The following is a 14,136-nucleotide window of genomic DNA, read 5'->3' as shown; positions in this document are numbered from 1 at the left end:
AACCTGACGCGTTTCTTGGCTTTCGTCTGTCGCCGAGTCATCACTGCTATATTACCATAATCGCACTTTGGTGAGCTGTAATCAACCACGAAATTTTCGAAAGTTTTCCACTTTGAAGACTCGCTGCCCGACAGTACATGTACTTGACGCTCTGCTCCTCGTGACGAAACATCTACCGAGTCTTCATCCGGCTCGTAGATCATTTCCTGGATGCGGTTCAGCGATGCCAATTCCGACTTGCGAGTTTCAGCCAAGATTACCCGACTGACCTTCGATTCCAGCGCTTCAGTGGCTAACGAATCCGCGGCCGCGTTGTATTCTCGTACAACGTGAAGATATTTAACTGATCGAAGCTTGGCCCGTGAGCTCCTTGTGAGTATTCAGCAGCGCTAGCAAAGTTTCCTTCCTGCATGCGATCACCCCAAGTGATTGTTGAATCGCGAGCCTTGAGTCCCCAACGATGACTAAATCCTCGGCACCGTGCGCAATAGCAGCCTTGACACCGTTGATCATACCTTTGTACTCTGCCTCATTCACCGTGGTAGCGGAGAGGTAAGCGTTTGCAGCAATCACTACCTTCCACTCAGGAAGGCTCCACAGCACCCATGAACAACTCCCGTAGCTACCGTACTTCTCTGTCTTCGCTGATCCGTCAAAAGACATGACGAATCCGCTGTAATTACGGGAAAGCCTGGCGTACAGCAACGCGGGGTCCATTCGAATAGTCGGTGAACCCTTGTTTGGAGGCGCCACCGGCGCGAGCGAGTCTTCCAGGTCAACGAAGCTCGTGATGCTTGACTGCAGTAGCTGCGCAAAGGCGACATCCTTCTCTTTCACGCGCTGCACCTTAAGGTGCCACTGCGATAGCAGCACTGCGAGCTGGACCGCGCGTCCGAAGAGAGACTTCGACTTATGCACCCACTCTAACGTCGAGAATCGTGTATAGACATGTAGCGTCTTTCCTGCCAGCTGGACGTAACAGATCTTCAACAGCAGAAGTAACGCCAAAACTTCCTTCTCAGCAGGATGGTAGTTCATCTCGGCCTCCTTGAGCACCCGACCGAGGAACCGTACGGGGTGTAACTTGCCGTCATGTTCTTGCATTAGCGTAGTGCTCAACGCCCATTCATTCGCAAAGAGCATAACGTGAACTTCTTTCGACCGATCGAAGTGCCTGAGGATGGGTGAATGTGAAACACTCGTCTTCAATCTTTCGAAGGAATGACGTGCCACAGAAAGGCCACCTTTAACGACAAAGTCTTCATCCTTGAGCTGGTACAGCGCCGCACCGTAGACCGCGAAGTCTTGAATGAAGCGGCTGTAGTAATTAACCGCTCCAAGAAACGACTGCATGCCCTTCTTGCTCGTTGGAAACGAAAGCTCGGTGATGGCCGCAAGCTTCTTGGGGTCAGCTCTGATACCTTCTGGCGAAATTTTATGCGACAGAAAGTCCACCTTGGGTTGGCAAAAGATGCTCTTGGTGAAGCTAATGCTGATCCGACACTGTGCAAATCTTGCCAGCATTCGGTCCAGCGTCGCCAGGCAGCTGTCGAAATCCTCGCCACCGAAGCAAATGTCATCCACAAACGACCGTCGACCAAATACAGGTACCAGCGATGATTCGTCTGACTCCCCGTTCGTAAACATGTCAGCGACGGGGCTGTTGACGAGTTGTAGTACAGGGTCGGTTTCTACAGGTGCTTCGCGGTCTGCCGCGAGCTTCGTTTGAAACGAACCCTCGGCGCTTGGCCCACGACGTTCCTTGGCCTGTTCTTCAGCTAAACGCATCTTCTCCGAGTATTCAAATTAACCTCCTTTAGGCTGAACGAACCCCCAGAGTGCGTTGTCAATCATACGCTGATAGATCATCGGCGCGTTCTTTAGCCCGAAGGGCATGCGTAACCACTCGAAATGTCCGAGTGCGCAGACGAACGCCGATATTTTACGCGCTCGCAAGGTCATCATGACCGCCCAGAAGCCGCTTGCTGCATCCAGCGAGCAGAACCATAGGTAGCGCTCGAGATCTGTTAACAGGTCGTCGACTAGCGGCATTGCATATTCCATGATCGCGGTGATAGCATTCACCATCTTGTAATCAATGCAGAGTCGGATGTCCAGCCCGTTTTTTTTCATCACAATCACGATCGGCGATGCCCATGGACTGTCTGAAAAGACGATCAGTCCTGCACGCAATAAAGCGCGCAGCAGCTCGTACAGCTTGCCGAGAAATCGCAGCGGCACGCGTCGGGCACGCTGTTTAATTGGGGCGTGCCCCTGTGTGTCGATATCGCATACCGCTCCGTAGGCTGGCGGCGGCAGTGCGTTACCACTAGCAATCAGGATGTGCTCGTGGTTCTTTAGCGTCGCGACTAGACGTTCTCGGCGTTCAGTCGACAGCTCAGGATCAGCAACATTCGGCGCAGTGTAGTCAATTGTCGTGTTAATCTCTTCGGTCAGGTCCGGCAGGAATGCCAGCTCCTTCGCGTAGTCGTCCAAGCCAATGTTGTTAGCTTGGTGTTCGTAGAAATCATTTCTCGTATCCTCCGTTGCTTCATTTCCCTCGGTTGGTAACACTCGAGCAACCGAGATGTATGTTCCGTCCAACGCCACTATGGATTCTTCCCTTGACTCAACATTGCCATCCGTTTCGATTTCAACAGTCGGTACTTGGTCCATCTCCTTCCCATCCTGGTTTCCCATCTCTGGGCCACCTGCCGAGTCGTCGTTCGCAATATTGAATGCGTGGGCCGTCGACATATTGGGTTGTTGACTTTTGTTCCGCTCCTCGTTCTGCCGCTGTCTTGACATTTCGGAATTCGCACCAATCTTGCAATGAATACTCGGTGCCGTACTCAACACCTTCTGCGCGATGCCTGTATCCTCTGGATCAACCACCGGTGGCTCGTTCGCAGATTTGGCGACACACAAGGCCGGGACAGCTTCGTCAAAACGGGTGACTCCATTCAATCCAGTGCTGTGACTTGTCGCTTCCGTGGTCACCCCTGACTGGACACTAACACTCGTTGGCGTATGTACCACGTTTACCGGCCTCTGTAGTTCGTGTGTACGCACTACTGAGGCTTCGTTCGCGTTATTGCCTCCGCCATGGGTTGTCGTGTAAGTGTCCAAAGGTTCTGCGGAAGGCTGACCGTCGGCCGAATCCCCGGCTGTCACCCCAGACGCCAGACAGGCTTCCACTCGTTCGCGTTCTTCCAGGATCAGTGCCCAGCGCTCTGCACATGTCAGACGATCACTAGAATCCACTAGCGAGTCTTCTAGAGGTCGTGCTAGCACCCCACCGGGTTCTGGGTAGTATGGCCGATCAACTGCTGAAGGCTGAGTTGCAAGCCATTGTTCGTAGATTTCGCATTCACGCTGAAAGAGCCCGCGGTCTCTACAACCTTCGTAGGCCAACACTTGCCAGTCTTGGTACTTCTTGGACTCCAGACGCACATAGCCGTCACCTCGTGGCAAATCCCCATCTGGAATCCACATAGCGATCGAGTCGTGTGCTGGTAGGTACACAGTTCGATCAGACACGTTGGTCAATCGAATGCTCTGAGGCCGTCCACGTCGAAACCTCGTCACTGACGGGATTAGCTTGTTCGTTCGACGAATCCACAGTACGTGTTCTTCCAGCCCGACTTGACGCTTCGCTAGTCGATATTCTCGCCACTCGTGCGCTTGAATGTCCAACCGCTCGGGTGGCCCGGCGTTAACATGGGAGCCGTATTCTTCGCTGTCGATCATGTTCTTGGTCTTTATCAGCGGGATTTGGACTTCGTGCGGTAATTGCGCCGCGCCGTGGAACAGGTCCAACCGGATCCCAGCTGGGATCATAAAGTCGGTCCCGAGTACCACGTCGACGCCTGCACTATGCGCCATTACCCACATCTCAAACTCGTACACCATCTCCCATCCGAGCGTAATCTTGACGCACGCTCGTCGCGTCGTAGACACCTTGCCTTCGTTGATTCCTTGAATGTCAATGCGGCGTCCGTGATCAGGTACATCTCGGAGTCGCAACTTCTTGGCAAAGGCGTCAGTGATCACACTAACGGTCGCCCTGTGTCTGAGGAGGATCCTCGTTCGCTGGTCGTTCACAGCGCCTTGCACCAGAGCTCTCATTCTGATCCGTCGGTCGAATTTCTTGGCCGACCACCACCCCTGTCTCTCGCCAGGGTTCAACTTCATAATCTTGGAGTGACCCTTGGGCTCGTCTCGCGCTGCACTCGAAACCAAGCCGAGCGAACCCTCGCTGGTGCCCTCATCAGCATCAGCACACTCCATTATTTCTCCAACACCTCCACCGAGGATTCTACTCCTCTCCTTTTCATTTTCCGTCGCGTTCACACTTGTTACGTATTTATCAGGCCATTCACTCTGCCCCATGAAAGCAAAGATACACTCTGCTTCCATTGAAGGCTCGGTTAACTGTGGCAGCCCGATAGGGACCAACCCAGTTGTAGTTGGCGGGCTGCCTAGTTTAAATGACGTTCTTGAACGACGGCCTTGAGCTCTGGCGGGAGTTCCTCCTTCGTGCCTTTGGTGCGCACAAATTTGGCAAGGTCTTGGAAGTTGCGGAAAAGTTCGCATTGTCCAGCATCGTGGAGTTGTTTGCAGAACTTGCATCGCTTGTTACAGTAGTGGGCGGAGTGACTCATGCCTCCGCACACCGCGCATGGTCCGTACTGTGGGCGTCGGTTGTCGCGGTTGAAGTCACGTCGACCGCGTTGGTCCTGATTGAACCCACGGTCACCACCTCGGCGATCTTGATCGAAGCCATTATCGCGATCAGGCATGTTTCCAAGTGGTTGACGGTTGTCTGAACGTGCGTAGGTGCCTTCAGCAGCTGCACGGCGCTCATTTTCGTTAGCCGCGGCGAGGTATCGGTCGTTTTCGTCCAAAGAGAAATCACCGTCCGTATTATCAGGCTGAAAGTCGTTGTACTCATCTTGGACATCGTCGTAAGCGTTCGGATCTTCGTTTGAATACTCGGTGCCTCCCTGAGCAGCTTCACGACCTTCTAATTCAGCTAGTAGGTCGTCCACCGTGGCTTCAATGAGTGTCACTCTTGGTTTGTTGCGGTTGTCATCGCGGCGACGGTCATCACGCCGGTTGTTGCGGGCGTACCCATCGTCGCGTCGCGTATCACGACTCTTGGAGTATCGGTACTCACTGTCACGCTTGGCCATTCTCTCCTTGCCCTTGAGAACATCTTCGATGATTTCTTCGAGCTCGTGAATGTCGGCGACTCGAGCGTGGTAGAGACTCTCCGCTAGCTTGTCATCGTCGCATGTTGCCAGGAACTGCTGTACGTGTTCTTTCGCGTCGCGACCACTCTTCTCAAAGTGTAGACGGGCGGTCCGAGCGTAGCCGTTCAGCCTGTTTATGTAGTCGCACAGATGTTCATTTCGTTCCCGCTTGGCGGAGTAGTAACGCGACAGTGCCGTCTGCGTGAACTGCGAGCAGTAGTAGCGGATGAACGCATCGCTCAACAGCTTCCACTTGCGCTTCGTCTTCTTCGGAAGTTGACGGAACCAATGAATGGCTCCGTCCCGGAGACTTAGCTCAAATGGAATGCACCATTTATCGGCATCTGTGTGGGTTCCAGTCATTTCATAGACGAACCCACGGAGCCACTGCATACAGTTCTCGCTCTTGTTGCGAGAGCCTGAGAACGGCGTGATGCGATCCAGCGGTCGGTGCGAAGCCATTTCAATCCTCGGTGTCGGGTCTACGTCGTTCAGCGTCGCTAGCTCATTCATCTGACGCATCAACTCGAGTTGAGGATCTTCCTCGTCGAATGTACGCACCAAAATGTCATCGTCACTGGACGAACCATCGCTGTCGACTTGACGACGTCCGGCACCACCTTTGGGGGCTCGCGCACCGCCTCGGCGACCGAACGAACTCTCGTTACTTGCGTAAATGCGTTGCATACGGCTCTCCGAACGTGGCGTAACCATGTGCGAGTCTTGAAAGTACGGTGAAGCTTCGGTAGTGCCAAAGGCACCACGCTCAGCTCCACGCTTGGTCGGAGGAGTACGAACGAGTCGTTGGGGCGTCGGCGGCAATGGAATCTTAGACGGATCTTCATCTTGAATCATCGGTCGACTCACAGGCTGCTTTCCGGCATTGATGCCAACAGCGCCAAACGCCTTCCGAAGCTTCTTCTTCCATTTCTGGAGAGCAGCTCCGGCTTCATGTGGACTCCAATCCTGGAGCGACATCGTCGATGGGTACGTCTCGTTCTCGAACCCCAGCGACAACAGTAGCGAAACTGAATCCTCGGCAACTTGACTAGTCGAAATTGAGTTGACTGGGTATTGAAGTTCCTGCGCAAGCGCAGGCCAGTCGGCCTTTTTCTTGGGGATGGGCTTGAACAGCTGCATCCACTCATCATTCTGCATCAGCGCTTGTACGCGGTCGAAAACGCGCTTGGCGGCTGGTGTATCACCGTTGATAGGTGGGCGAGGTTCCTTCAGCAGTGCTGAATGCTTTGCACTCGCCACCGAAGGTTTAAAAACCTCGGTCCCATCGTCATAACCATCATAGGCCGGTTCCGGTCCCGCAACATCATCGAGCTCGTCGGCGAGGTTCCTCGAAAGGGACTTGGTCGCCCCGCTCAGCCCCGATGATAGCGTGGCCGTCTCCGGCGTCGCTGCGCCTGGCTCTGGAGCCGGCGTCTTATCTTCGTAATCTTCATAATCGTGGGCGTCAGGACCGATGTCCGCTTCGTCGTCGAAGCTCACTGAAAGCTCGGTGGCGGCTGCAAAGCGCGCAGCCGGGCTTGAACTCTCGTTGCGAGCCCCGCCCGACTTGGCAGGCGTAACTGGTACCGTCGGTTGTCCTTTCGCCATGTTTCTTGTCTTTTCCTTGTTCTTCTTCTCTTGGTAGCTCGTAAACTGGAAGGCCATACAAACAGTTCACAATGGTCACAATCTGTTCCCGGGTCGCGGCACCAGTTGTGGTGTTGGAAATCCCACGTGAACTCTAGCTACAGATGTAGTTAGGATGTTCCCACAACAATACGTCTACTAGGATAGTAAGCGATCGTTCGGGCGGACCTGAAAAACCCAGTTCTGCCCTTGCACCGGGACAAACTGGACCTTGTAAACTACTTATATAGGCCAACCAGTAAAATAAGAACGCGCTACTAGCACGAGCAAAGCTAGCAGATGTTTTGAATCCTCGTGGTCCCAACAGCGGAAGGGTACCAGGCACGGGTAAGCCTTTTACGAGATCACCGAGTGTTCAACACTCGGCTGGAAGAAATAAAAGGGAGGCAATTCAAGCACTCCCAGTCGTGCAAATAGGCAACAATAAGCCGTCACGTAAAACCTCGCGATAATAATCGGCCAATACACAAAGTCTCTTGGCCTTGCCGGATGAACCCTCGCTACAGAGCTTCGAGTTCACCGACAGGCATAACACACTCAAACAAGCTTGACCTGACGCTTACCTTGAAGCCGGACGTCGCTCTGTGTGCTTGAGTGGAAATTCTGTTCTGTATTTAAGCTTACCCTTTCGGGTCTATTCCTAATAAGAAGTCCTAATCAAGTATACAAATATCAAGTGAACAATGATCCGTTATGGATCTTCTTGCATGCCAAGCGTCGTCTGCACTGTCGCATGAGCATCTTTAACGGTCCGCGCCCTGTCCCAGACGGTTAACGTGTCTTCCAAAGGTCGCTGAGTATTCCGCGAACTCATCCCAACCGCCACTGAGGGTTCGTACCGTAGATGGTCCGCTGAATGCGAATCCGGCCAGTCCATTATTAATAATAAGGACAGCCTGGATTCAGTGACATAGGGCCGTATCCGATATTTGTTGAAAACTCGGAGGTGACGCCGTCGAGTCCCTTGCACCTTGGCGTCTCCGTACATCACCCGACCAAGGGTTCGTCGCTTGAACAACTTGGGCGGTGTCACGTCTTTGTCGACGGGTGATAATCCGCAACCACGGAGAAATCACTACACCACACTATCTTCGGGTACATACGCTATGTTCGAATAATTCGAGTGACCACATAGCTCGGGAATAAACAGGAATCTTGGCACCGTAATGTGCCTTACGTCTTCTTCATTGACCTTTTTGCATTTGCACTTACAGTAAGCTTTGGATCACGTTTGTGCCCTCTTATGATCGTAGTTGGCTACCCTCAATGAGAACGAATATATTTCACAGCCGTTCGTCTTTAGAAGCCACAAAAATTTTAAAAGTTAAAAGTTACGGCTACACTTTAATTTATTTTTTAATATATTAAACAATATAATAAATAAATAATCATTTATTTAGACCATGCTCGACTAAATGACCTTTTAACACCATTTTCGTGCAACAAGGTCCTCACTCACTCTTGTTCTACAAAATGTAGGCATAATTGTAGACATCTGACATCGTTTGACCGCCAAATTAGCCCGGATTTATCTTGCCTGTCCAAATGAAATTAAATTTCGTTGTAAAATTCGGAGGTAGGCATATAAATTGTTTTGGGGGCTCAAAATACGACTGACGATTCAATTAGATAAGTGAGGGTGAATATATTAGCCTTCAAAATTTGGTCGGTCGTCTGGACTGCACGCTCTTAAAAAATGGGACAACAAGAGGTTTTAATAACTGAACTAAGCTAAAAAAAGTAATTCTTTTCAAAATATATACTTTTTAACTTAGGCTAATATTAAAACCTATCCCACCATCCTTGTTTTGACATAGGTAACGAACAATTCTCAGCTGTATCTGAATAATTTTCCGCGATTCGTGATTGGCGGAAAACCCCAGCTTCTTATGGTCGACCGAGGAGGCAGTTTCAAAAAGATACAAAAGTTCCCGACCGACCAGCCGAAGAGCACCTTCTTGCACGGAATTCACCACGCACAATTTACCCGGAAATAGCTAGCGTACGCCCAAATAGCCTACACATTATATGTGTACTATATATATATCACTGAGCCATACCTTCCGTCGATATTATCGACGGAAGATGCACTAACACTACCAAAGACAAGTGTAAGCGCGGACAATTGGGATCGAAATAGATTACGGCCTTTACAATTTTCAATATAGAACTGTAAAGATGATTTGCTGAAGATTGGAATAGGCTTTTAGTTTCGTTACAGCCTGTAGCCGTCGAAATGGATAATTTTTGGATGTATATTAGCATGCAAAATATTTGAAAGAATTTACATGTACTAATTTATGAAAATATCTCGATCAAAATCATGCGTCGTAGCCCTATCCCTAAATTTGATACTACCGGTACATGTACAGTACATTGTACCGACTGCGAAGTATAACTTCAACATGTCCGCATTATGATAGCACTGTATCTTAGAGAAAAAAGGAGAAACACGTCCATCGCTGGGATAACACACACGGGGCTGGGCGACGTGGGTGCCATAGCCGCGGCGCCAACTAAGGTGAGCGGGTGCGAGGCGCGTAGCCGCAGCAAACCCGCGCGGAGAGCCCGCGAAGCAGGGCCGCGCGGTATTTGCGGAGGCGGGCCCAGCGCTGAGCTCACCAGCGAGCCGAGCACTACACTTTCCAGAACATTCTATCTCCATATTGCGAGCGCAGCGAACCGCGGGGGCGCCGAAGGGGCAGCCAAGCGAAGCGCGGCTGGTCTCTTTTCTGCTGTGACCTCTAATCGTCGATTATGTCTTATTGCGACACTCAGAAGTTCAAAAGTATACATAAGTCAAATCAAGTGTGCTGAAGCAGTAAATACATGTGTTTGTTTGGCATGTTCTGTCTGTATCTTACTTAATAGTACCGTACAGTACTGAACACCGCACATCATAAACAAGACCCAGCGGTGAACAGTGTTCCTTATGTGATTGGCGACAGTCAAATTCTTGAGCTTTCTGCCAGCATAAAAGATACCTGCATAGAAAAACTATATTACATGTTTCAAAATTACATGTATATTGGTCGCCAAGCACATAAAGCGCGACGACACGAAATTTAAATCAATTTGATAGGCTGCTGGATTAATGGCCGAGCGTCGCCAATCACATAAGTAGTGAACTGCTCTTACTTTGATTCATAAAGCGCAGAAGCCACGGATAATGATCACGTTCAAGCGTTTAAGTAGTGCTCGCTGGGGCGCCCTCTTGACTTCGATTGCTGTATTGTTCTTCCTTGCAATCACTAAGGGAGCTGATGCCAAGGCTGGAGCTGATTTGGCTGACATCCAAGCCTATCGACGTTTGAGGACGACGACAGCTGATGCCTACTACGCCTCGGAAGACAGAGTATTCTCTGTTGTGAAGGCGTTGAAAGATCTAGCTCACAACGCTAAACTGACATTTAGTCTAGACAAGCAGCTCAAGGTCAATAACCGCTTTGAAGTGCTTCGGGTCAAACAAGTAAAAACCGACGTATTCTCGAGTAGCGAATTTACTGACTGGGCGCACTATGTGGCCAAAATCTGCAAGAGAGGACGCTTGCCAGCAGATCGAGCAATTTTTAAGACGATGGCGGCTCACTATGGCGATGACGAACTGGCGCGCATGCTGGCTACTGCGAAGCGAACAAGCAGAGACACGGTGGTATATCAGCTAAAAGAAATTCAGCAGAAAAGTTGGAAGGAAAGTGGAAAAAGTGCGGATGATGTTTACGCTATTCTCCAGCTTGACGCAGGAGGCCAAAACGTCTTGAATAATCCGGGGTTACCGGCATGGCTGAGTTATGTAAAGAGTCCAAGTACCGATTACATCGAGGCATTGCTTTTAAAGCTACGCGAGCAATACGACGACGTAACCGTGGCGAAAATGATTGTTTCATCACAGAGCGGTGTCAACAAACGCATTAGCGGGCAGCTCGAGAAGGAACTGAGCACTGCTTGGCGAAAGAATCACATTACTGAGATGGAGGTGTTCCAGCTGCTGAAATTGAATGACGCAGGCACTACTCTTTTAAAAAATCCGATTTTGGAGATTTGGTTTCATTATGTGTGGAAGATGAAAAGAAACGACCCTTATGAGCTGCTGGTCTCGTGGTTCAAAAAGGCTGGTATTGATGATGCGGGGCTCGGGAAGATGATCGCAACAGCGAAACAAGACGACAGAAACTATTGGATTGCTCAGACATTGGAGCAGCGTTTGTCTGGCAAATGAAAGGAGAGAAGATAATGGTAGCGGAATCTTCAGCATGAGTAAAAAGAAAATTTGCTTTTTGACGGCTACACTTGGACTTAGATAGTTTAGATACCCTACAATCATTTTTCCTACATGTAGCAATTATTTTTTAACGAGGGCTGAAGCGGGGGATCGGGATTTGGAAAGCGTCACCGAATATGCCATGTCGATATGCTCAGCTCCAGTCATTCTAAAGTTCCTGTTTGAGACCGGTGCATATTAGACGAGCTTTTCGCCTAACGCGATGAGAGGTGGAGAGGGACGCATCGACCATGAAGAACCGATAACAATGTGATCATTTTCATTGCAAAATTCCGAAATACGGTCATGTAAGCTTGACGTTCATGTACGTGAAGTAAAAGCTAACTAACTAAACTGAGATCCTGTATTGCTTCTTGTCCGCGAACGCCAGGAAATATCGCTGGGGGCGAACAGTAACTAAAAACTGTAATACGTTCTATCGATACGAACCTAATACTGGTAACTGTATTAATTTCGTATAGCTACACCTCGTGCTTCTGTAGCATCTTACTGAACTCTTCGAGGTCGATCTTGCCGTCGCCATTGCGGTCCATCTGGTAAACCAGTTCGCGCACGTCGTCATGGTCTAGCGCTTGGCCCAACGTCTTAAAAATGGACACGAACTCGTCCACTGAGATAGTTCCGCTGCCATCGGCGTCCACCATCCGGAAAATCTCTTCCACGAGTTCTTCTTTCGAGTGGCGACTCTCTTGGATCCTCGCGCTGCACCACTTGTAGAAGGCCTCGAACGTGATTTCCTGAGGCCCTTCAACCATTACCTCTTCTTTAACTGCATCACTGTCGCCCTCCAGTTCCTCCGCTACCAGATCCGTCATTAACCGGTTAAGCTGCATATCGTCCAGATCGTGGGTAATAGCTAGTAAGAGACTGGCCATCTCGTCTCTCGATACCGACCCGGAGCCGTCCACGTCAAAGAGACAGAAAATCGTGTGAATTTCCCGTCTCTCCATCTCTCGACGGTACGCGTCTCCTCGTTTCTCTCTCGGTGTAAGGTATGCTGCCAACGGAGACAACGGCGGCTCGATTGTCGCCTTTGGAGACACTTGGAGCGGGACAGGGACTTGCTGGATAGAGCGCAGCACTCCGGCAGTGACGGTCGGGTCGAGATGCGTCGAGGAGCGACGACGAGCAGCTTTGAATGTTGCGCTAGCGTCGATAGGCATGATACTGGAACGTCGACGACTGACGGGCATGGGAACCTCCGGCATCAAGGTGATATTTTCCCTCAATTGTTCGTGATTGCGCCGGACATTTTCTCGAAGATGAATCTTCATTTCAGCTACAAAGCGGAGCGTTCTCAACGTCTGTCGAGCACGCAGTAGCCGCGTCACTTGGACGATGACTTGGGACACTTTCATGTGCTCCACGTTGAATGCTAAGAGGCCGTCGCGTGCGATGCGTGCGGACATGAAGGGCACTGCGATACTAGGAACTAAGAAGAGGAAACAGAGTAGAGCTACGAAGATGGGGTGGTCACCGAAAAGCTCCGAGATCTGGTACGTCTCACGCAGTAAGAACGTTGAGAGATGCAGCGCTGTGAGCAGGAACACCATCCTGGTAGAGAAGAGTGCCAGGACGACTCCATTGCCCCATCCAGCACCGATGAGGCTTCGTTGACGTCGTTTAAGTTCCTTCTCGGGGAGATCCCGTCCGCCGTTGGGGAGCAGATCCACGTAGGGAGGGACCCATCCGTCCGGGTCGCCATAGTCGCGTCCGGCTTCCTCTGCATCGACTAGTAGCCATGTTTTCTCATTGGGATGAGGACAGGTTCCTGGCTCTGCGAGCGGCGATAACCCGTGCTGGCAACGCCACGCAGCCTTACGACGCAGTCTCTCTGCGTCGTGCTGTAGTCGCGTTGGTGTCAGTAAACACCGCATCGCATTCACTCGTCGGTACACGAAATCGTTCAGGGCAATGAGGGAAAAGCCAGCGATCAGGAGGATCGCGACTTCTCCGCGAGGTCCTGCGTGCCAGCAGAGACCAAGAAGAACCACCAAGACGACGTCGAGGGCGAGCCATGTAGCCATGTCGATCTGAATCAGTCGGCCCATGACTTCGCCAGAGATGATAGAGAGATATTCATTGAATGGGAACCGAGAATCGTCTCCTTGAAGCTGGAATTCCTTTGCTAAGAGTCGTGCTGTTTCTTCATCCGGATGATTGGAGCGGTAGTCCATGAATCGTCGTCGTAGAGCAAGGTAGACCACTTCTCGCTGGGCTTTCCTTGCTGTGGTCGCTCGACGCCACGACAAACGATGGATCCACGTCTTAGGAGGCTCCGTAGCGAGAGCGTACTCTGAGAGGACAGAGGGAATGTCAGCGCAACTGCGCTCAAACTCGCGCCACTCGTGCTGCACGTGCATCCCGAGACGTAGCAATCCGAGACAGAGCACCAAGAAGATGACGATAAAGAGAAACAACGCCATGTGCAGCTTCTCGATGATCTCCTGCAGCTCCGCACTGCCTCCTAGTATAGCCCTGGAGAGCCACGGTAGCACCTCGATCTTGGTGACAACAAAGAGCAGTAAACCGATAAAACCTAGCGTCGTGAGCTCTCCGAAGACCGTGTTGACGAACGGCATGTTGAGCTCGTCTGTGTGTTCCCGCAGCTCCTCTGTACAGACTTCGAACAAGATAGAGATGGCTACAAGCGTCGAGATGGTCACTGCCGCCACGACGCCCACTCGACCACTGTCCGGCTCCCCCTCGCCTTCTCCTTCTTTAGCTTCGTGCTCTGGGGCTCCCTTATGCTCTGAAGGCGGGTTTTCAGTCACCTGGGCGACCACCAGAGCCACTAGCAGCACTAGTAAACTCACTAGTCGCAGCGATGCCCAGCGCCATGCGGGGCGTGAGTTAGTCGCCATCCTAAGCGACGAATGGCAAATGTGTATACATGGTAAGAGACCGTTTGGCAAAGATCGCGTCTCTTCAAGATCGCTCTTACAAAAGTCA

The 14,136-nt window shown here is 51.1% G+C and overlaps 2 protein-coding genes across 2 annotated transcripts; one reads left to right on the top strand and one right to left on the bottom strand.

Annotated features, from left to right (window-relative positions):
- Positions 1 to 10,071: 10,071 nt before the first annotated feature.
- On the top strand, positions 10,072 to 11,121 carry PITG_17316 (secreted RxLR effector peptide protein, putative; the record flags this gene model as incomplete). Its single annotated transcript, XM_002896777.1, has 1 exon — positions 10,072 to 11,121. One exon carries the CDS (start codon positions 10,072 to 10,074, stop codon positions 11,119 to 11,121), a length of 1,050 nt encoding a protein of 349 aa, XP_002896823.1.
- Positions 11,122 to 11,604: 483 nt separating this feature from the next.
- PITG_17315 (sporangia induced conserved hypothetical protein) lies at positions 11,605 to 14,048 on the bottom strand (the record flags this gene model as incomplete). Its single annotated transcript, XM_002896776.1, has 1 exon — positions 11,605 to 14,048. One exon carries the CDS (start codon positions 14,046 to 14,048, stop codon positions 11,646 to 11,648), a length of 2,403 nt encoding a protein of 800 aa, XP_002896822.1.
- Positions 14,049 to 14,136: the final 88 nt, after the last annotated feature.

This window comes from Phytophthora infestans, genomic scaffold (genome assembly GCF_000142945.1).
Source record: "Phytophthora infestans T30-4 supercont1.53 genomic scaffold, whole genome shotgun sequence".
NCBI lineage: Eukaryota > Oomycota > Peronosporomycetes > Peronosporales > Peronosporaceae > Phytophthora > Phytophthora infestans.
This window is presented reverse-complemented; position numbering and strand designations above follow the sequence as displayed.